Here is a 24,399-nt window from a genome sequence, read left to right as displayed (position 1 = left end):
CCCATTACCGCCTTCCCGCGTATGCATTATGGGCCCATGTGGCACAAACTACCACTATCTATGTTTCCCAAATAACTTAGGGAAATGAATATTTTTTGGGGGCATTTTCTATGTTTTACATCTGTTCGTCGTCATTTCTCCTTTGCAACCATTTCTTGCCCTCCTCTACAACATATATGTCCACTTTCTTTGCTTCATTGAACTTACAAACAACCTGAAATTATGTGAAATGTATAGTGTCCATATGTATTGGTATATATATAACTCATATATATATGATATATATATGTACATATATATACACATATACAAATAAATATGTATAGATAGTGTGAACTTGACTCATATATATATATACATACATATACATATACATATACATATGCATATATTTGTGTGTATATATATGTATATATACACATATATACCTCCATTCCTTGAAGGCAACATATAAAACAAACCTTGCTTGCATTGAAGGTCTGCATATTAAATATGAGATGACCGATTGTTTTCCACAACAATTCAAATTTGAAAATCAAATACCACAAATGAATGCATTCATATTCTACATTCGAATTATTTTATAAAACAAAATTTCTCATGTCACTTTCATTACAATCCAATTCACTGCATATTCCCGAGCTCTGCAAATTCCCTCTGCACATTCCTTACAATATGAATATGTATGTATGAATGTGTGTAAGGATTGTATGCATGTTGTGAAATGTGGATGATCAAATAGTTGTTGTGCATCCAATAATGTATGGATGATTTGTTGTGACAACGTTACTACCTCCAATTTTTACATTTTTTTTATAGGCATGCTGGACCATTAAGGGAAGAACCGTACTTGTCAAAGATCATTATATCAATTTAGATGTGTTTATTAACACACTTTAATTTTGTGAGAGATTATGCATTATATGCTTACATTTTTTATTAATTTGTGCAGATCATATCTTAGATGATTATGCATTTTTTCTTAAATGTGTTTCTTAACACACTTTAATTTGTATTGCATTTTGTTGTGATTGTTTTGGTAGGCATCTAGAGACACAATAAGGATTTGTATAGAAGACAATAGAAGACAACAATAATTCCTCTCAGGTAAAGTCTTTATGACTTTACTTTGACAATGACCTAGTAGACACTGCAATTTGTGATATGTTTATGTTTGAAGCTTTTCTTTTTGGATTGTATATTTATAACGCCTGCAATTTCAACACATATTGTTTTGTTCTTGTTACCTTCTTACACACACACACACACACAAGACCAAAAGGAAGTGTCCCATTTGTATTAAAAGCAGACAAAGTATTATTTAATAGTGCCTTACTAGACATTTTGTTAGATACTGCCAACAACCAAAACTTGGCTGGTAACAAAATATCTTGTAAGGCACTAGAAAATAATTCTTTGTTTGTTGTCTTTTGCAAATAGGACAGTTCCTTTTGTCATTTCGATGCAATGACCTAGTAGACCTAGTAGACACTGCAATTTGTGAATTGTTTTCTTCTTTTATTTTTTATGTTTCAATCTTGTCTTTGTGGATTGTTTATATATTACATGCAATTTCAACACTTATAAGTGTTGAAATTGCTCACTATCAAAAGAGGGCATATCAGTGGCATCTGAATAATCAGATGCCACTGATATGCCCTCTTTTGATACTAAGGAATATCAACACTTTTATGCATATCTTGTTTTTTTATTCTTCTTATATTCTTGTGTTCTTGTTATGTCATATCTTGTTAATTTCAACACTTATGTGGCCTTTTTGGATAGTGAGCAATGCACTTAGTTGACCATACAAAAAAATCATATGATCCATTGGTATAATCATTAGATAAAAATCATATGGTTGCAAGCAACACAGTTAGTTGACATTAGAAAAAAGTTAAATGAGATTTATAACAACATCACCAATTCATTGGTACAATCATATGAGATTTCAAAAAAGACAATGAAACAACACAGTTAATTAACATTAGACAAAAATCATATATGCTTTATAGTTGAATTTTTATAACAACACCATCAATGCATATATGTATATATCTAAAATGAGTGTGTGTGTGTGTGTGTGTGCGTGTGTGAATTTTTATAACAACACCATCAATGCATATATGTATATATTTGAAATGTGTGTGTGTGCGCGCGTGTGTGTGTGTGACTGCAAGCAACACACTTAATTGAATACAGAAAAAAATCATATAAGATTTATAACAACATCTTCAATTCATTGGTATAATCATGCGAGATATCTAAAAAACAACAACAAATTTATAAAAACATTACAAAATATGGTAGTATGCCATTTTATAATCATATTACAGTTATATCTAGACTCAAAATCTTCTCTTCGAAGTGCTCAAAAGATATAATTGATCGCATACTAGATTAGTTTTTCCATATGGGTATTAAATGGAGGAGGTGTCACATATTCAAGCCCAACAGGTTGTGGCCCAACATAGGTGTTTTCTTGGTTTGGAGGGGCTTGTAAGCAACTTTCTATATGAGCAAGAAACTCTTGATTTTGCATCATGTCTGAGCATCCAGGTGCAATCCCAACTTGCATATTACTTGTAATAACCCACTACACAACCCAAAAATTCAATTGATTTTTTTTTCCAAAATAATTCCATGCAAAAGTGGGGGTTACATGCATATTAAATTTGAATTTAAAATTCTTTCATGAAAGGCATATTCCTTACAACTTGTCATAGTGGCGGTTAAATTTGACTATGCATTTTAAATTCAAAATTTGCTTCTAGAATATTCTTATTTCTCAGACACCATGTGCTCAATTAAAATATTGAGAAAAATAAATAATTTCCAAGTAAATTATGACCTCACGTGTGAGTCACCACTATTCACTCTTCTCCCTTTAAAATATTTCAACCATATTAAATTTATAATTTATAACTAACATTAATCTTAAAATTAATAATAATAATGAAGTAATAATAATAATAAGCATAACAAGGTCTAAAAAGAGGGTTATGACATCCTTCCCTCCTTAAATTGTGCATCGTCCCGATGCACTTATTTAATATAACCATAAAAGGAGTTGTAGTCTGAGATAAGTCTAAGACAAAAAGGAAAAATTGTTGCACCTTAATGGTGTCCTCCCATGTATTATTCTTCTCATCATATTGGTTCCTTTCACTTTGCATCGACCAACCTCTCTTTGTTGCTCAACTGGTACCGGTGCCCCTCCAAGACTCTGAATGGTTCTATCGTTCTTCCCCCTGATTCGTAGGAGGATCATTCCTTGCTTCGTCTAAACTTGGTAAATAAGTTATCCTATTTGCTGATCATTTCCACCATAATTGCCCTTATTATTATTGTATCATTCCCTTTGATTTTGATTATGATGTGGCTTCTTTCAGATAAATCATTCTATTGATCCTCATTGAAGTTTGTGTTTCCCTTGAATTCATGCTCCCCTTTGAATGAATGATTCTTATTAAAATTCTATCTTGTTGTTGCTAGGGCTTGAATCTTTCTTTCTTGTTTTAAAGATTTCCTACAAGTCCATGCACATCAACTTCTACCCTTAAGTTGGTATTTATCCCACAACCCCCCCCCAAAAAAAAATTAAAAAAAAAAAATAAAAAAAAATGAACTTCTTGATTTTACCCTTGTCATCTTTTGACACATAGGTATGTATTTAAAAATTTGGTGAACTTATTTCCAAGTTTACGAAGTTATGTTGATTTCTCATAAAAAATAATTGTGATGGCCACATTTAATGAAAATGGTGAGCAAATTGATCTCATGTGATTATATCCTCATTATACCCTTTTGTTACTTAGTATTGGTCCACCAACTAGTGGCTTCTTTGATAAGTTGATAGGGAACCCATGATGCCTTAGTTGTTTCACTAATGCCATTTAGATCAAATTATTTTCCCATTTCATTCAACCAATCTTTTGCTTCTTCACCAATTTTCTTTCCATCTAACTTAGGTGGGGTAAGTTCCTTCAAATCCTTAGATAGATCCAGCATATCATTTTCCCTCTTATTATCCATCTCATTTTCTCGATCATTGCCAAGATCCTCATTTTAAGTCCCACTTATCTTTTTCAATGTCATTCCTGATCTTATCCCTTTGCTTAGTTAATACGTTGATTATAGCTTCGACTCTTGTTGTTGATTCACTCCTTGTTCTTGTTGATTTCCATCATTGCTAACTTCTCTTTGACTCCTTGTGGTGGTATGCTCTCCTCTTCCACTTTCCTTACCATCTAGGTCTTTCTTGAAATTCAAATTTATTATTCAATCAATTTATCTCTACTACTTCCAACCACTTCCAAGATACTCTTCAATATTGCATAAGTTGAAGTGAGCTCAAGGCCTAGACATGAACCTTCGCTCTGATACCACATGTAAGAACCCACTACACTTAACCCAAAATTTCAATTGATTTTTTTTTTCCAAAATAATTCCATGCAAAACTGGGGGTTACATGCATATTAAATTTGAATTTGAAATTCTTTCATGCAAGGCATATTCCTTACAACTTGTCATAGTGGCGGTTACATTTGACCATGCATTTTGAATTCGAAATTTGCTTCTAGAATCTTCTTATTTCTCCTACACCATGTGCTCAATTAGAACATTGAAAAAAATAAATAATTTCCAAGTAAATTATGACCTCACGTGTGAGTCACCACTATTCATTCTTCTCCCTTTTAAAATATTTCAACCATATTAAATTTATAATTTCTAACTAACATTAATCTTAAAATTAATAATAATAATGAATGAAGTAATAATAATAATAAGCATAACAAGGTCTAAAAAGAGGGTTATGACATTACTAATAGTTGCTAAGGTTGGGGACAACAAGTTCATCATATCGACCAGAATTGGGTGTTGGGGGGGTAGATGATCTGCAGTTGTGGCCACATTTTTTCTTTTGTTTGCTTGTTTAGCTTTCTTTTCAGTTGCCTTCCTCGCCTTCTCAAGATTCACTTCCTCATCTTTATTTTCCTTCTCTTGTCTTTGAATGAACCTTTCTTGGGATTGGACTACAATTTTTTTGCTACTTTTTCCAGCCTCCCTTTCTAGCGCATCCGCTTCACATTCTATCTTCCTTTGCTTCATCTGTTCTTTTTTTTAGTCTGCTAATTCCTCATCTCTTTTCCTTTCCACCTCTTTGTTTTGTTCCATTTTAATGTACTCATCAGATGTCAAGATCTATGACAACCTACTAAGACGTAACACCCCTCTCCTACCTCCCCGTGCAGATTAATTCATTCTCTGCACTGGAGGTCTTAAGAATTTGCTGACTTGCCTCGACACTTGCTACCCATCCTCTTGGGTGGATGGCACAAAGTTAGGTTCTTCTTCACTTATGTGAATTTCTTCTTGACAATCAACACCATCTTGTTGCGCCCAGTTGGCTGCATTGGTGAAGTAATGTATCGCATCTACTGGATCAATTTCTAGTGAAGTTGGCATGGAAAGGTTTACATCATCAGAGTTGGTTGCTTCTTGAATCCACTCTGGTATGACAACTTGTGTTCGCAAAGACATGCCTACTGATGTACTTTGCACACCCTCATTTAGCTGGCTGGTTTGTGGGGGTAGGCTTGGTTTTCTAGTTTGTGTTGGAAAACTTATACCATCAACCGTTGCTTGTGTTCCACTATATTGTTCCACAAATTTTTCAATTTGTTCCTCACTATAACCATACAACTGCAAGCAAGCCTCTGCTGCAATGTGCTTTGGTTCTTCTTCCATTGTAGTGGCGACATATTCTGTTCCATCAGTTTGTTGTATATCCCCTTCAACATCAAATACCTCACTTGGCCTCATATCATTATGCAATGCAGTCTGATTAAGTGGCCATGTTCCAGTCCTACGAAAGCCACTTATTATATTAGCTAGTGTTAATTCTTGGGAAAAGCCTTGCTTGCTTGCAAGAGTTGCCAACTCTTCCCTTCTGATTTAAATTTGTGGGTCCTTTGACATCCATATGTTCCTCTATTGTTTGAAATAATTCTTGAATGGAGAAAATACAGACACATCAAGTGGTTGCAATTTGTGGCGCGTATGAGTAGGCAGGGTTACCAAGTCTATACCTATCAGTATTGCTTCTTTAATTGTCTTGAATGCCACATGGCTGCCATGACCGTTAAAGATCAAAAGAGCCCTATTCGAGGGTGAAACCCCATTAGGGACTAAACCTGGAAAATGTTCCAACCAATTGAGGAATAACTCATTTGTCATCCATGCATGTTCTTGGACTGTCATCCATGCTCCTGGTTCACAGTTTGCAATGTAGTTTCAAATATGCCTCTTGGATTTGAACAAGTAAAAACCAGGAATACTAAACCCACATGCAACAACAAATGCCAAAACAATAATCCACTCTCTACTTTTTGAAATAAAGTGCAGTACAAACCTCTGCCCCAATTTGGCTATCACTCTCATTCCACAATTCCTCCCAACTTGCACACCAGTCTCATTGCAGTTCCAAATTCAACTAGATCCATAGTGATTCAAGTCGTACATCTTCTCCAATTTGTCATATAAGAGACAACAATACAAGGTCGAAACATAATGGCTCTATCAGAATCCACTCCTTCTGTTGTTCTCATTGTGAAATCTGGGTGCCTCCATCTAAAACTTGCCCACCATGACCTCCTTGACATCCAATTTCTAAATGGATTGGGCCTATTCCCACTAATTTGGGCAACAATTGATTGTAGTTGACTAATTTACAGACTATGGCCAATTTTAGCCATGTCCTTGCACCATTGGAAAACTTCAGCCTCCTCCTCTTCTGATAAAATGGTGCGTGGACCCCTTACAATTGTGCTTGTAACTCCCATCAGCCATGCCCTCACAGAGGCAATGGGGATACCATACTTGATTGATGTGGCCTAATAGACATATGCTTGTCTTCTATACATGCTATTGTTGTTTTCATGCCAAATATACTCCATTTATTTTTTGGCATCTTTGAGGGCAGCTGTACATTCAGTGTTTCAGGAATAGGATCACAACCTGCATTGGAAGGCTCATCTACAACAATACGTTCCACATCATTTACATTGTTCACTGCATTGGGCAAATCAAGAGTCACTGTGTCTTCATTTTGGGTCATAATATCTTTTTGAGTGAAGTGCACCCCACGAGTGACTCTAATTGTTTGACGTTTGACAAATCTATTTCATTTTCTTCCTTGTGCCATTATGTTCACTTAACTTGCAACCACGCAGTAAACATAGACAAAGACAAATCATTGAAATGAAACCCTCAATGCCATTGAGATAATTGATGAAAAACAAATCAATTTCTGTAGGTACCAATGAGTACATATCCATCATTAAACATCTTAGAACAAAGTAAAATGCTAGTGTGTGTGTGTGTGTGGTTATTGTCCATATATATATGGACAATAACCATATAGGCACAAATTTTGAAACATTACATCACAAGGATCGAAAATAGAAGCACATGATAGAGTAGTGAATTATATAACTGTGATGTGATTAAAAACTGGATATTGTTGATATTCTATTAGACAATAACCATATAGCCATAGAATTTGAACATCCATCATTGAACATCTTTGAACAAAATAAAAATGATATTGTGTGTGTTTCTCTCTCTCTCTCTCTATATATATATATATGTACATGTATATATATAGAGATACACACCACAAGGATAGAAAATAAAAGAACGAGATGCAAGAGTGAAAGTTGTAAAAAAATTTGATTATTATTCATATTTCTGCTAGTACCAATGAGTACAAATCCATCATTGAACATCTTAGAACAAAATAAAATGCTACTGTGTGTGTGTGTATATATATATATATATAGACAATAAACATATAGGTACATAACTTGAAACTTTATATCACAAGGACAGGAAATAGAAGCACGAGATACAGTAGTGAAAAAAGTAACTGTGATGTGATTAAAAACTGGATATTGTTGATATTCTATTAGATAATAACCATATAGCCACATAATTTGAAACATCCATCATTGAAAATCTTTGAATAAAATCTCTCTCTCTCTCTCTCTCTCTCTCTCTCTCTCTCTGTATATATATATATATATGCAAGAGTGAAAGATGTAACTGTGATGTGCTTAAAAATTGGATATTGTTGATATTCTATTAGATGTAGATTCATTTATCATATTATTAAGTTGTCTATGTATGCCTGATAATATTATTTACAATGAATATATACTCACTGTAACAAATATTATCAGGCATCATGAGAATAAGGTTTTTTTGCAGAGAAAACAATGAAAATGCCCCCCAAAACTCTTCATTTCACAAAGTTTTTAGGGCAATGTAGTTGCCTGTAATTCATGCCAAGTGGGCCCAAATGTGTACATGAGAAAGCTGTTATGGGTGTTCAACATATTTTTTGACCACCCATTTTAAATTTTACAATATATATATATATATATATATATATATATATATATATATATATATATATATATATATATATATATACTGACTGCAAATAATACTATCAGGCATACATAATAATGAAAAAGTTTCGTCCAAGGGGTTGAGCTTATCTGGTTAAAACACTGGGTTCTCATTGTGGAGACCCAAGTTCAATTCCCAATAGGGACATCTACAGTATAATTCTAATCTGTGACTCTTGGCCTTCCATAATGGGGAAGGTCATGGGTAAATCTAATCAAACATAATAATAATAATAATAATAATAATAATAATAATAATTCAAAATATTGCGGCTTCGGCCTATTACTTATCAAAAAATAAAAACAATGAAAGAGTTTCAAATAATTATGAACAATAATCATTTTTTTTTGCATTCTCTATAATGATTTTGACATTATAAACAGAGAGACATTATTTAACAACGCACTCATGAAATGGAATGATAAATAATGAAGGGGTTTTGAAGAAAACAAAGAGATAATCAATCTCTTAGATAATCAATTTTTTTGTCATTCTGTGTGAGGATTTCAACATTATTAAATTGTAAAGAGCATTGAAATGAAACTGTAAACCACATAAAAAGAAATCATCAATATACAAAGCATAATGCAGCTACGAAGGAGCATAAACCATCATTTGACATCCAATATGCGTGTTAATATTATTTACATTGACTATATTGAATGGAAAACTTAGAATGAAATACAATTTTGAGATATTGAAAAAAATATATGAAAGAAATGTGAATGACCGCCCTTGAATAAGGAATGTGCAGAGGGCATTCGAGCTAAGGAATCTAAGGAATATGCAGTGAATTGAATTGTAATTATGTTTTATAAAATAATTCGAATGTGAAATATGAATGCATTCATTTGTGGTAGTTGATTTTCAAATTTGAATTTTTGTGAATTTTTGTGGGAAACAATCGATCATCTCATATTAAATATGTAGTCCTTCATTATTTCTTTCCCTCTGTCTTCTTTGTTGACTTGAATGAAATTTGAATTCTTGGTTACTGGAAGCCTTGCACAAGTTGTTGCAAATGTAAGTACCAAATGAAGTACTAAATGTAGATCTGGAAGCCTTGCACAAGTTGTTGCAAATGTAAGTACCCAATGAAGTACTAAATGTAGATCTATTTAATGTACGAAATCAATATTTGATTGTTTTTATGTCATGCAATGTACCAATAACTGTGTATAATTGACCGCAAGAAACTTCCATGAAAGTGGACATTCAGATAAGGGCAAAAATAAAAGATTCTTTCATGTCGAGATACGTACAGGCCTGCATAAATTTGAGTGCATATCAGCTGTCCTCATATTTTGGTATAACTTTTTCAATTGCCAAACGTTTAAATTATAAATATGATTTTTATCTGTTCAGTCAAAAAGTTTAAATTACAAGAGCCATTATGTGACAAGAGGGGGACCATTCATTATTGTTCACTAAAGCAGGAATTTCGAAACAAGTAATCGTACGTGGTTGTCATTTTGTTTTGTTCGCCTACAGCAACCTTTCTTGAAATGCTAGCTGCAAACAATGATCATACTTGGTTACTTTCCTTACTCTCCTTTCTCCGCAATGGCCACCAATTCTCGTTTGGGTTTCATGCTTTTAGTATGGATTTTATACGTAACCCTTCTTTATCATGGAGAAGCTGCTGCAGCAACAATAACAGACCCACAAGAAGGCAATTCACTGTCTCTATTTCTATGCATTTTCTGCCCTACACTCAAAAGTATAATTTATCTAATTGATCTTCATGTTCCATCTTCCACAAAAACTAGTTTCATAAGAAATTATTATTGCTTTCTGTACATATAGATATACTCTGAAAGTAATCTGCATATAACTTAAATTCTCTTGGACTTCCTGAGTCATATCAGCAGCTTCCTATAGCAACGTATTTTATTCTTATATGTTGTAATTCTGTCTGTGGGCAGTTAAAGCACTGAAAGCTATAAGAGAAAAAATGAGGAATAGAAAATGGGACTTCAGTGAGGATCCTTGCAGTGGAAAAGGAAGCTGGAATGTTAGCCAGGATTTTGGGACCCAAAATAAGGTGGTCTGTGAGATGCATACGACAGAGGGGAGATCCTTTTTCCACGTTACCCGAATGCATGTATCCATATTTCCTCTCTTTTTTGATAACTTCTGCTCTGTCTTTTGTTTCCTTTATCTTAAATAGAAAAGTTTTGTGCATTGGTTGCAGATATCTGAAAAGCCAGAACCTGACTGGAGTTGTCCCACCGGAGCTAGCCAATCTTACATACCTTGAGGACATGTGTGTAATAAAACTCCACCTTCAAATTCATTTAAGTATTTGAGGATTCAGTTTGGTATTTCCTTTCCAGTTACAGTCGTGTACTTTGTTAGAATTTGTAGAAGAGGTTCTTAGTAGTGTGTCTTTTGAGTTTTAATATTTAGCAAGGATTAGGGGAGAGATCTAGTAGTCATCTTTGTTCACTTAACCCCTCAATCAAATCTTTAACATGAAAATTTCAAGTCCAGTAAAGTATTCTAAATGCATTAATATATGTTCACTTATGTATGTCTAGTTTAATAATGAAGGGGGACGGAATACATCTCAGTGCAGTTGACAAATAGGACAAACTGGTCTGAATGAGGGGTGCTTCAACTAAAAATACACACTTTTTACATTACTTACAAAATTAATGTAACCACCCACTTGGAGAGAGTTCAAAAGTCAAACTATTTATATTTAAACTATAAATGCTCTAATATATGTTCAATTATGTATGTCTAGTTTATCACTAAAGGGGGGCGGAATACATCTCAGTGCACTTGACAAATAGGACAAGTTGGTCTGAATGAGGGGTACACATTTTTTACATTATTTACAAAATTAATATTTACAATAACCAACCACTTGCAGAAAGTTCAAAAGTTGAACAATTTATATTTACACATCTTAGTACTCACTCATTGGTGCCTAAGCTACCATAAATTCAAGCCCCTCCAAATTAAGTAGGATGTCAAAGGCACAATCTACTTTACATTCTCTCACATCTACACGACTCAAGTCCATTTACTATAGGTAAATGCACAAATAGTAAATGGTGTAAGACTCCCCTATCAATCATTGAATATATTTCAAAATTTAGTCATGTCGTTCTAGATTTTTAGTGTAGGAGAACCTTGTGCATTTTATGCCTCCAATAGGCAATATTGTAAAATTTGAATTTTTAGACTTCAAATGTAATTGAGTCACTATTAGGTTTCTAGGAGGTTCATTAAGTCAATTTGCGAAAAAATGTCATTTTGTTACACAAAGGCAAAAGCTGCAAAATTACAAGAAGTTGAAGAGTCATTTATGAAAGGAGGAAGTCTAATGGTCATGGGAATTTGAAATTTAGTTTTAACTGTCATAGATGCTTGTAAGAGGCTTATAAAGCAATGTAAGGTCGAATCTAAAGAGAGCGGGGGTCAGTTTTGTATAGTTTTGTGAAGAAAGATTTAATACATTTCTGATTGTCCCATGTTTAGAGCATTCCTGTGACTGTAGCAGCAAATTATATGGCCTTGTATGATGTTATTTCGACCCGCACTTGATTGTGGATGATAGAACATTGTATTATCTTTCATTTTCCTTTTGTTTCATTGATTTTTATTAAGTATTATGAAAGTTGTGGCCATTTTTAATGATTGCAATTTCCTGATTTTCTGGTAACAGTCGTGTTGCACCAAATTGTACGTGCATGTACGGCCTCAAAATGAACTAAATCTTATATGGTTAGATAGGGGAGAGAGTTACCTTTCATTTGGTATTGGTTTGAGGGAATTGCACCAAGTATTGACCATTTTATGAGGTTTTTACTGAGAACTATCAAAATCCCATGTAAGGGCAAACAACAAGCATAAAAGTTGTATAACTTTCATTCCCTGTGGTGGGTAAGGCCTAAATGGAGTGAAATGGTTTATTTCAAGGTATACTCTAAGATTCCAAAGCCTAGTTTTTAATCTTAAAGGTTTGATGGGTTTTTGTGATGCCTTAGGTTAGAATTTAGTGTCTCAGGCTGGTAAAATCAGTCAATAAATCTTATTCTTGAAATATTAATTGATGCATTCATGGATGGAATGGTGTGGGGACTGTTTGGTGAGGTTGTGTAGACATTTTGTAATGTACTTGAAGCATTGTAAGGTGAGTTAAGATTGGGAGCATTGTGTTTCAATAAATCCTCCGTGAGCATGCCTAAAATGACTTAAAACAAGGGCTTTTTAAAATAATGAAAGAATTGTCTTGTGGAACCATGAAATTGGTTGATTTAATTCATTTAAGACCTACCACAAACATTTTATTGCATCAAATTGGTATCAGAGCATAGGGAGTAGATCCTTTGAAGGAGAACAGTTGAAGGTTGAGAGAAGAGAGAGTGGGACAATTGTTGGTTGCATGTGCTTGATCCATCTTAAAGCTGTAGGAAGAAGTTGTGAAAAGTGTGTTGGTTACAAACAAGGATGAGGTCTGTGTTCACTGTCCTCCAATAGAGATTAAGCTAGGGAGAAGGTGCAAAGAGAGTGACACCACTGAGAGAAAGAGTGGTAGGTGCATCCTCTAGGCTCTACTGTTGGGTAAGATGGATGGTATGTTGAGGTTATGGGATGAAGCAGTGAGGGAGATGGATATCTGTCTGAGAAGCACTTGAAGAGTTTGCAGCGATTTGAAGATGTTAGTTAGTTTGAAGGATGATTGAATGATTGGAAATTATAAATAGATGATGACGAGGAAAGAGAAGGCAAAGACAAAGACAAATAAAGACAAAAGTGAAGACAAAAGATTAAGTGATTAAAGGTAATTAGCAAAGGCAAGTGAATGATCTCAAGAGTGCAACAAGAATAAAGAAAGAGGAAGCGGTCCAAGACAAAAATTGAAGAAGGTGTGCAGGTGTGAAGAAGACTGGTCTATAGCAACACATTTCCAAAGGGACTTGGAAACTTTTTAGGCTGTTTGTTGGTGCAGGAGCACCTTGTGCATTTTATGCCTCCAATAGGCAATATTGTAAAATTTGACTTATTAGACCACTTCAAATGTAATTGAGTCACTATTAGGTTTCTAGGAGGTTAGTTAAGTCAATTCGCGAAAAAATGTCATTTTATTACACAGGCAAAAGTTGCAAAATTACAAGAAGTTGAATAGTCATTTGTGAAAGGAGGAAGTCTAATGGTCATGGGAATTTGAAATTTAGTTGTAACTGTCATAGAGGGTTGTAAGGGCTTATAAAGCAATGTAAGGTCGAATCTAAAGAGAGCGGGGGTCAGTTTTGTATAGTTTTGTGAAGAAAGATTTAATACATTTCTGATTGTCCCATGTTTAGAGCATTCCTGTGACTGTAGCAGCAAATTATATGGCCTTGTATGATGTTATTTCGACCCGCACTTGATTGTGGATGATAGAACATTGTATTATCTTTCATTTTCCTTTTGTTTCATTGATTTTTATTAAGTATTATGAAAGTTGTGGCCATTTTTAATGATTGCAATTTCCTGATTTTCTGGTAACAGTCGTGTTGCACCAAATTGTACGTGCATGTACGGCCTCAAAATGAACTAAATCTTATATGGTTAGATAGGGGAGAGAGTTACCTTTCATTTGGTATTGGTTTGAGGGAATTGCACCAAGTATTGACCATTTTATGAGGTTTTTACTGAGAACTATCAAAATCCCATGTAAGGGCAAACAACAAGCATAAAAGTTGTATAACTTTCATTCCCTGTGGTGGGTAAGGCCTAAATGGAGTGAAATGGTTTATTTCAAGGTATACTCTAAGATTCCAAAGCCTAGTTTTTAATCTTAAAGGTTTGATGGGTTTTTGTGATGCCTTAGGTTAGAATTTAGTGTCTCAGGCTGGTAAAATCAGTCAATAAATCTTATTCTTGAAATATTAATTGATGCATTCATGGATGGAATGGTGTGGGGACTGTTTGGTGAGGTTGTGTAGACATTTTGTAATGTACTTGAAGCATTGTAAGGTGAGTTAAGATTGGGAGCATTGTGTTTCAATAAATCCTCCGTGAGCATGCCTAAAATGACTTAAAACAAGGGCTTTTTAAAATAATGAAAGAATTGTCTTGTGGAACCATGAAATTGGTTGATTTAATTCATTTAAGACCTACCACAAACATTTTATTGCATCAAATTGGTATCAGAGCATAGGGAGTAGATCCTTTGAAGGAGAACAGTTGAAGGTTGAGAGAAGAGAGAGTGGGACAATTGTTGGTTGCATGTGCTTGATCCATCTTAAAGCTGTAGGAAGAAGTTGTGAAAAGTGTGTTGGTTACAAACAAGGATGAGGTCTGTGTTCACTGTCCTCCAATAGAGATTAAGCTAGGGAGAAGGTGCAAAGAGAGTGACACCACTGAGAGAAAGAGTGGTAGGTGCATCTTCTAGGCTCTACTGTTGGGTAAGATGGATGGTATGTTGAGGTTATGGGATGAAGCAGTGAGGGAGATGGATATCTGTCTGAGAAGCACTTGAAGAGTTTGCAGCGATTTGAAGATGTTAGTTAGTTTGAAGGATGATTGAATGATTGGAAATTATAAATAGATGATGACAAGGAAAGAGAAGGCAAAGACAAAGACAAATAAAGACAAAAGTGAAGACAAAAGATTAAGTGATTAAAGGTAATTAGCAAAGGCAAGTGAATGATCTCAAGAGTGCAACAAGAATAAAGAAAGAGGAAGCGGTCCAAGACAAAAACTGAAGAAGGTGTGCAGGTGTGAAGAAGACTGGTCTATAGCAACACATTTCCAAAGGGACTTGGAAACTTTTTAGGTTGTTTGTTTGGTGCAGGAGCACCTTGTGCATTTTATGCCTCCAATAGGCAATATTGTAAAATTTGACTTATTAGACCACTTCAAATGTAATTGAGTCACTATTAGGTTTCTAGGAGGTTAGTTAAGTCAATTCGTGAAAAAATGTCATTTTGTTACACAGGCAAAAGTTGCAAAATTACAAGAAGTTGAATAGTCATTTGTGAAAGGAGGAAGTCTAATGGTCATGGGAATTTGAAATTTAGTTGTAACTATCATAGAGGGTTGTAAGAGGCTTATAAAGCAATGTAAGGTCGAATCTAAAGAGAGCGGGGGTCAGTTTTGTATAGTTTTGTGAAGAAAGATTTAATACATTTCTGATTGTCCCATGTTTAGAGCATTCTTGTGACTGTAGCAGCGAATTATATGGCCTTGTATGATGTTATTTCGACCTTCACTTGATTGTGGATGATAGAACATTGTATTATCTTTCATTTTCCTTTTGTTTTATTGATTTTATTAAGTATTATGAAAGTTGTGGCCATTTTTAATGATTGCAATTTCCTGATTTTCTGGTAACAGTCGTGTTGCACCGAATTGTATGTGCATGTACGGCCTCAAAATGAACTAAATCGTATATGGTTAGATAGGGGAGAGAGTTACCTTTCATTTGGTATTGGTTTGAGGGAATTGCACCAAGTATTGACCATTTTATGAGGTTTTTACTGAGAACTATCAAAATCCCATGTAAGGGCAAACAACAAGCATAAAAGTTGTATAACTTTCATTCCCTGTGGTGGGTAAGGCCTAAATGGAGTGAAATGGTTTATTTCAAGGTATACTCTAAGATTCCAAAGCCTAGTTTTTAATCTTAAAGGTTTGATGGGTTTTTGTGATGCCTTAGGTTAGAATTTAGTGTCTCAGGCTGGTAAAATCAGTCAATAAATCTTATTCTTGAAATATTAATTGATGCATTCATGGATGGAATGGTGTGGGGACTGTTTGGTGAGGTTGTGTAGACATTTTGTAATGTACTTGAAGCATTGTAAGGTGAGTTAAGATTGGGAGCATTGTGTTTCAATAAATCCTCCGTGAGCATGCCTAAAATGACTTAAAACAAGGGCTTTTTAAAATAATGAAAGAATTGTCTTGTGGAACCATGAAATTGGTTGATTTAATTCATTTAAGACCTACCACAAACATTTTATTGCATCAAATTGGTATCAGAGCATAGGGAGTAGATCCTTTGAAGGAGAACAGTTGAAGGTTGAGAGAAGAGAGAGTGGGACAATTGTTGGTTGCATGTGCTTGATCCATCTTAAAGCTGTAGGAAGAAGTTGTGAAAAAGTGTGTTGGTTACAAACAAGGATGAGGTCTGTGTTCACTGTCCTCCAATAGAGATTAAGCTAGGGAGAAGGTGCAAAGAGAGTGACACCACTGAGAGAAAGAGTGGTAGGTGCATCTTCTAGGCTCTACTGTTGGGTAAGATGGATGGTATGTTGAGGTTATGGGATGAAGCAGTGAGGGAGATGGATATTTGTCTGAGAAGCACTTGAAGAGTTTGCAGCGATTTGAAGATGTTAGTTAGTTTGAAGGATGATTGAATGATTGGAAATTATAAATAGATGATGACGAGGAAAGAGAAGGCAAAGACAAAGACAAATAAAGACAAAAGTGAAGACAAAAGATTAAGTGATTAAAGGTAATTAGCAAAGGCAAGTGAATGATCTCAAGAGTGCAACAAGAATAAAGAAAGAGGAAGCATTCCAAGACAAAAATTGAAGAAGGTGTGCAGGTGTGAAGAAGACTGATCTATAGCAACACATTTCCAAAGGGACTTGGAAACTTTTTAGGCTGTTTGTTTGGTGTAGGAGCACCTTGTGCATTATCTGCCTCCAATAGGCAATATTGTAAAATTTGAATTTTTAGACCACTTTAAATGTAATTGAGTCACTATTAGGTTTCTAGGAGGTTAGTTAAGTCAATTTGCAAAAAAATGTCATTTTGTTGCACAAGGCAAAATTTGCAAAATTACAAGAAGTTGAAGAGTCATTTGTGAAAGGAGGAAGTCTAACGGTCATGGGAATTTGAAAATTAGTTGTAATTGTCATAGAGGGTGTAAGAGGCTTATAAAGAAATGTAAGGTCGAATCTAAATAGAGGTGGGGATCATTTTTGTATGGATTTGTGGAGAAAGATTTAATACATTTTTTACTATCCCATGTTTAGAGCAGTCGCAGTGAATTATATGGCTTTGTATGATGTTATTTCGACCTGCTCTTGAATGTGGAAGATATAACATTTATTATCTTTCATTTTCCTTTTGTTTTATTGTTTTTTATTAATTATTATGAAAGTTGTGGCCGTTTTTAATGATTGCAATTTCCAGATTTTCTGGTAACAGTCGTGTTGCAGAGAATTGTATGTGCATGTACTGCCTCAAAATGAACAAAATCTTATATGGTTATATAGAGGAGAGAGTTACCTTTCATTTGGCGTTGGTATGAGGGAAGTTCACCAAGTATTGAGCATTTTATGAGGTTTTTACTAAAAATTGTCAAAATCCCATGTAAGGGTAAACTCCAAGCATAAAAATTGTATAACTTTCATTCCCTGCGATGGATAAGGCCTAAATGGAGTGAAATGGTTTGTTTCAAGGTATACTCTCTGATTCCAAAGCCTTAGTTTTTAATGTTGATTTTCCTAGTTTTTATTGGATGTATGTTAATGTATATATCTGATTCAATCTGATATTTGCATTCTTGGAATTCTATGTGTTCTCAAATTGAATAACATTATACTATATATATTCCTTTGGAGAGGCATGTCCTTGAACGGACATGTCTCTCCTTTAATTAATATTATAATGTTTCATCAATCAATTATTAATTTAGAATAATATAATAGATTAATATTGAATATTAAATTTTATATGATTAATAATAATATAATATAACATAATAATATATTATTATTAATCAACATATATTATATGTATTCTAAATGATCATTCGACTGGAGCTACAAACATTAACACTCCCTCTTAGCTAGGGAGGATGATTAGACAGAATGTGTAGTGATCTCCCATGTCAACACTTATGGCCCTCACCATAGCTACACAAAACATAATTAACACTCCCTCTTAGCTAGGGAAGATAAAATCAATGCAAATACATTAAGTCTAGATTAATTATGGAAAGAGAAAATATTATCTCACTATGATATCAGGAAGTATGGTATAAACAAGAATATCAAGGCACATGATATTCACCATAACTCAAAAATATCATCTCATGATATTGGGAGTATTTGCATCAACCATATGATGCTCATCACAGGGGACCATAGTCTCAAGGTGTGAATTTGCCTCTGTCGGCGATTCTATTCACAAGCTCTTGCATGGATTGCCTCTATCGGCGATTCTATCCATAAGCTCTTGTGTGGATTGCCTCAGTCGGCGATTCTATCCATGAGCTCTCATGTGGATTGCCTCAGTCGGCGATTCTATCCACAAGCTCTTACGTGGATTGCCTCAGTTGGTGATTCTATCCATGAGCTCTCACGTGGATTGCCTCAGTCGGCGATTCTATCCACAAGCTCTTATGTGGATTGCCTCAATCGGCGATTCTATCCATGAGCTCTCACGTGGATTGCCTTAGTCGGCTATTCTATCCATGAGCTCTCACGTGGATTGCCTCAGTCGGCGATTCTATCCACAAGCTCTTACGTGGATTTGTAAAATTCCCTATTTGGGACGAATTGTAATTACTGAGGGCTGATTGTAATGAATTGTTTATGACCAAACTATGTATAGATGTATGGTTTAACTTGCCAGTTATTTGTAGAATTTCATTCATCAATAAATATTATACAGCTTTAACTTTCGGGTTTTATTGATCATTATACTATTGGCTGAACAGACATTGTACACAATCCATATAATATAAGTAAATGTTCGTGGTGCACCTGTAGTTCGCTGGGCTGATAGTACCAAAGTTCATCACAGTAGTCATCTCGAAAATCTCCGTATGTCCATTGGTTATTGACGTGAAATATATCTACATCTGTGCAAACAAAGTTCCATCATTCGAACTCTTCCTCCGCTGACCTTCTGAAGATGCCGACGTTCCACCACCCGAGTCTATTTCTATTGATCTGCTACGGAATAAACAGTAGACCCGCAATCTATAATCCCGTCACTGTGCGTTATGCAATACCACACGGTAGGAAAAATACAACCCAATATCGGGACTGCTGGTCACGTGATATGCAATCCTTCTGGTCATGCTATGGGCAATGTTCGAGTCGTATTGTCACTCTGTCAACCTCCGCCCGATACAAGCAATAAGAATATGTAGTTATTTGGTCACTTCGTCAGAAGTTCACCCCCGATACAAGTTTGACAAATACAAGGAAGCATTCTGGTCTCTCAGCATTCCACGGAAATATCACGATTTTCCTCTAGTTTCATGTTGCCACATCTCTGATTATGCTATCGTGTTCCCACCACTAGGTCAGTCTTCACCAACGAAAGGAGGATTAAATTTCTGTTGGTATCCCACCACACAGGAATGAAAGTCTCTGTATCTTCCCACCCCCTCGATAACTCCCGCTATGTCCATTTATTCACCTATGAAGTAGTTTTACGAACTAACTTTATTCAAGGAGTGTTAACATTATATTAATTATTTATATTAATCCTAGCTTAGAATGGTAATATAAAAATAATTAATATCGTGCTATCTTTATTTTCATGTTCTATTAATTGATTTGAGGAACATTACAAGTCTCCCCTGCCCAATGTTGCTTGCCCACAAGCAACTGCAATCTAGGATACTGAAGGATCCGCTCATTTTCCCAAGTAGCATCATCCAACGGTAAATTCTGCCATTTAATGAGGTATTCCCTGATTGTTCTATTCCGCAAATGCCGGTCTCGGGTTTCTAAAATCACTTCGGGTATCATCTCTAATTTCCCTTTTTCATTCAGTGGTGGTAAGTTCTTTGATATTGTCACCTGCTGACCCAAAGCTTTTTTGAGACAAGATACATGGAATACATTATGTATTCTACTTTCTTCAGGTAGAGCCAATTCATATGCCATTGCGCCAACTTTCCGAATCACCGGGTATAGCCCATAAAAGCAAGGCTTCAATTTCTCCACTCCGCTCCGCTTGAGTGATGATTGCCTATAGGGTTGTAATCTGAGGTACACCAATTCCCCAATTTCAAAGTGACGTTCAACACGCTTCTTGTCGGCATAAATTTTTTGTTGATTCTGAGCATTTTGCAAATTTTCCTTAAGTGCTTTCAATATATCTTGGCATTCTTGGAGCATGTCATGAGATTTGGGAACATTACTCTGATCAAAAGCCAAATCAATAAAAGAAGGTGCATCATACCCATATAGTGCTTTGAAAGGAGTCATACCGATAAAGATATGATAAGTAGTGTTATAGCAGTATTCACCCAAATATAGCCAACGGACCCATGCTTTCTGTTGCCTAGACACATAATTACGAAGGTAACCCTCAATCCACTTGTTCACTATTTCTGTCTATCCATTTGTTTGTGGATGATAACTCGTGTTGTGATTTATTCGGTACCTGTCAATCTGAAAAGTTCCCCCCAGAATATACTCAAAAACCTGCTATCTCGGTCACTGATGATATTTTTTGGTAAACCATGTAAACGGAACACCTCACGAAAGAATAATTCTGCGAGCTGAAAAGCTGTGAATTTTGTAGTGATGGATAAGAAGTGTGCAAATTTAGTTAATCTATCAACCACCACAAAAATGCAATCCTTACCTTGAGATCGTGGTAAACCTGTAATGAAATCCATAGATATACTTTCCCATTTCTGTTCCGGTACAGGCAAAGGCTGTAATAAACCTGCAGGATAAGTATGCTCTGCTTTATTTTGTTGACAAGTGATGCATTCTTTAACATAACGAACGACATCATTCTTAAGTCCTTTCCAGGTGAATCTTTCTCTTATTTGCCGGTAAGTTTTGAAGTAGCCGAGATGCCCTGCTAAGGGAACGTCGTGCACTGATTGGAGGATTTTCTCTTTCAATTTCGATCTTGGAATGAAATAAATTCTGTCTTTGTAATAGATGATATCATTTACAACCTTATAATTATCGCCTTGTGTATTACCGTCTAGCAAATCACAAGCAAAAGAATCCTTAGAATATTCTACCAGTAGTAAAGATTTCCAATCAGCTGTTATCACAGATAATGCATTTATTTCAGGCCTTCTAGATAGTGCATCTGCAACAACATTATTTTTACCTTTTACATATTCAATCTCAAAGTCATAAGCTTGAATTTTACTGATCCACTTCTGTTGCCTGTCATTTAAATCTTTTTGTCCCAAGAAATATCTTTGGCTATTATGGTCAGTTTTCACCACAAATCTACTACCAACCAAATATTGTCTAAATTTTGTCAATGCATGCATGATTGCCAACATTTCTTTGTCATAGATAGAATATAATTTCTCAAGTTTATTAAGTTTCCTGCTTTCATAAACTATAGGATGTTTGTTTTGCATTAAAACTGCCCCTATTCCATCACCAGAAGCATTACATTCCAACACAAAAGGCTCATTAAAATCTGGAAGAGCAAGTACTGGACAAGAACTCATTACCTCTTTTAGTTTCTCAAATACCTGTTGAGCTTCCTCAGTCCATCTGAATGCCCCCTTTTTGGTAAGATCTGTCAAGGGTGCCCCAAGCTGTGAAAATCCTTTGACAAATCTCCTGTAATAACTGCATAAACCTAAGAATCCCCTTAATTCTGTAAGGTTCTGTGGTGGTGGCCAATCCAAAATGGCTCTTATCTTTTCTTGATGAACCTGTACCCTTGTGGCACTGATCATATGTCCTAAATACAAAATTTTAGTCATTCTGAATTCACATTTAGACGCCTTTGCATACAGTGATTGTGATTCCATAATACCAAGAACCATATCAATATGTTTCAAATGCTCTTCCCAGGTTTTACTATAAATCAAAATATCATCAAAGAATACTAGCAAAAATCTTCTTAACTGTTGGTTAAAAATATGATTCATACAGGATTGAAATGTTGCCGGAGCATTTGTTAAACCAAACGGCATAACCAAGAATTCATAATGACCATAATGACCGCGGAAAGCAGTTTTATGAATGTCTTGTTCTCTTAACTTGATCTGATGATACCCTGATCTTAAATCAATTTTAGAGAAATAAATAGCACCATGCAACTCATCTAACAATTCATCAATTCGAGGAATGGGATACCTGTTTTTGATTGTTTTCTTGTTAAGAGCTCTGTAATCAATACACATTCGAAGAGTTCCATCCTTCTTTTTGACCAACACTACAGATGAAGCAAAAGGACTAGAACTAGGTCTGATATGTCCCATATCCAATAACTCCTTAATTGCCTTTTCTATTTCATCCCTGAATGTTTTAGGGTGTCTATAAGGAGTAGTAATCACTGGTTTAGCACCTTCTTCTAATTCAATAGTATGTTCAAAACCTCTATCTGGTGGGACTCCTGGAGGAATATCACTAAAAACCAAATGATGTGAATCTAATACTGTTAACAAATCATCTTGATAAGATTTAGATTCAAACCCTGATACCTTGTTGGAGATTAAACATTGTGCTGACCATGCCACATCTCCATGTCTGAAAATAGCCTCCATTCTTTTAGCATTGACGATCCTGGGACCACTATTGGACATCCCACGAAGGACTACCTTCTTATCATCCATTTTAAAAGAGAATTCCATTCTTTTAAAACTCTGTGTATATTCATCTAACGTTTCCATCCACTGTATGCCCAAGACAACATTAGTATCAGCCAAATCAATCACATAGAAATCATCAGTAACGGTGTAATTGCCAAGAGTAATATTCAATTTTGGAACTTTATGAGTGCTAGACAAATTAGTTCCACCTGCTACTCTAACATCAAATCCTTCATGTTTTTCAGTCAGTAAACCACGTTTTTCCACAAGTGCTGCATTTATAAAATTATGTGTCGAACCACTATCAAGCATAACAATTACACGCGTCCATTCAAAACTCCTCTAACTCTGAAAATATTATAATGTGGGGTTCCTGTCATGGATGCTATTACTCCTTCTCTTTGTTTGGTACCAGTTTCTGACTTAGTGTTCTGGGGTGCTCGTTCTATGTTAGGATCAACATTCTCTTCATCATCACTGTCAGACATAACCTCAATATAATGAATTTTTCCCTTCCCTAAACATCTGTGTCTAGGTTGCCATGCTTCCCTACAACTGAAACATAGTTTTTTCCTTCTGAGCTCTTCTCTTTCTTCTTTATCTAACCTGTTTTTAGGGAAATCATCTTTGTTGTAAGGTTGTTTGTCTTTTTCCAGTTTAGGGAATCCTTTGTTAAAAGATTTTCCTTTCGAAGATGGTTCCAATTCTCTTGCTCTTTTGATAGCTGTTTGTAAAGTAAGGGGGTTTAAGGATTTAACCCACCCTTTGAGGGAATCAGACAATCCATCTATAAATATCACAATCTTATGTCTTTTTGAAATTTCAGTCACTAAGACAGCCAAGTTTTCAAATTCAGAGATATATTGTTCAACAGTTCCAGTTTGCTTAAGCTGAGTCAATTCTTTAAGATGTAATTTGGGGTCTTTAGAATCAAATCTATCAATAAGTTTCTCAGTGAACTCGACATAAGTACCTATCAAATTATGACCCAAGGTTATTTGTCCATGATGCCACCATTCATGTGCTACACCGTCAAGATGTAGCACAACATATTTAATTGCCTCTTCTTCCAACATAGGATTTAATTGGAAGTATGTATCTAATTTTTGCACCCAAGCCCGAGCAGTTGTCTTACCTGAACCATCAAAATAAGGAATGGACATTTTTCCAATTTTTCTTTGTAATTCGCTGTTATTTCCCTGCTGTCCTCTTGGCCTATGTTTCATTCTGACATCTAAATATTCTCTAAATGTCATTGTTGATCGGAATTCGTCACCGGAATCTAACCAATCCTGATGTATTTATGCCTGTACTTCTCTTATTGTTGGTTCATTTTCTGGTGGCTGATTTCTAACAGTAAATGTGGGCATAAATGGTCTAGCTGTTCCTCTTCTTTCTGGCTGATTATTAACTGACTGTTCATCTCTACC

General features: G+C 35.1%; 1 protein-coding gene across 8 annotated transcripts in view; it reads left to right on the top strand.

The window, feature by feature from the left end:
* Positions 1-9,888: 9,888 nt before the first annotated feature.
* Positions 9,889-24,399, top strand: part of LOC131065970 (probable LRR receptor-like serine/threonine-protein kinase At1g53430) — a 210,895-nt gene continuing 196,384 nt past the window's right edge. For 3 of the 8 annotated variants that reach the window (XM_058000598.2, XM_058000597.2, XM_058000596.2), the window contains exons 1-3: positions 9,890-10,147; positions 10,401-10,575; positions 10,670-10,741. In XM_058000598.2, the coding sequence (XP_057856581.1) occupies positions 9,997-10,147; positions 10,401-10,575; positions 10,670-10,741 (398 nt within the window). In that variant the 5' untranslated portion in view covers positions 9,890-9,996. Of the gene's footprint in view, positions 10,148-10,400; positions 10,580-10,669; positions 10,742-24,399 lie in introns of those variants that run through there. The other 5 variants (XM_058000602.2, XM_058000600.2, XM_058000603.2 and 2 more) reach the window with 3 other exon arrangements.

This window comes from Cryptomeria japonica, chromosome 2, assembly GCF_030272615.1.
Source record: "Cryptomeria japonica chromosome 2, Sugi_1.0, whole genome shotgun sequence".
Lineage (NCBI taxonomy): Eukaryota > Viridiplantae > Streptophyta > Pinopsida > Cupressales > Cupressaceae > Cryptomeria > Cryptomeria japonica.
Note: the sequence above shows the minus strand (reverse complement) of the source record. Positions and strands in the feature narration are given on the sequence as shown.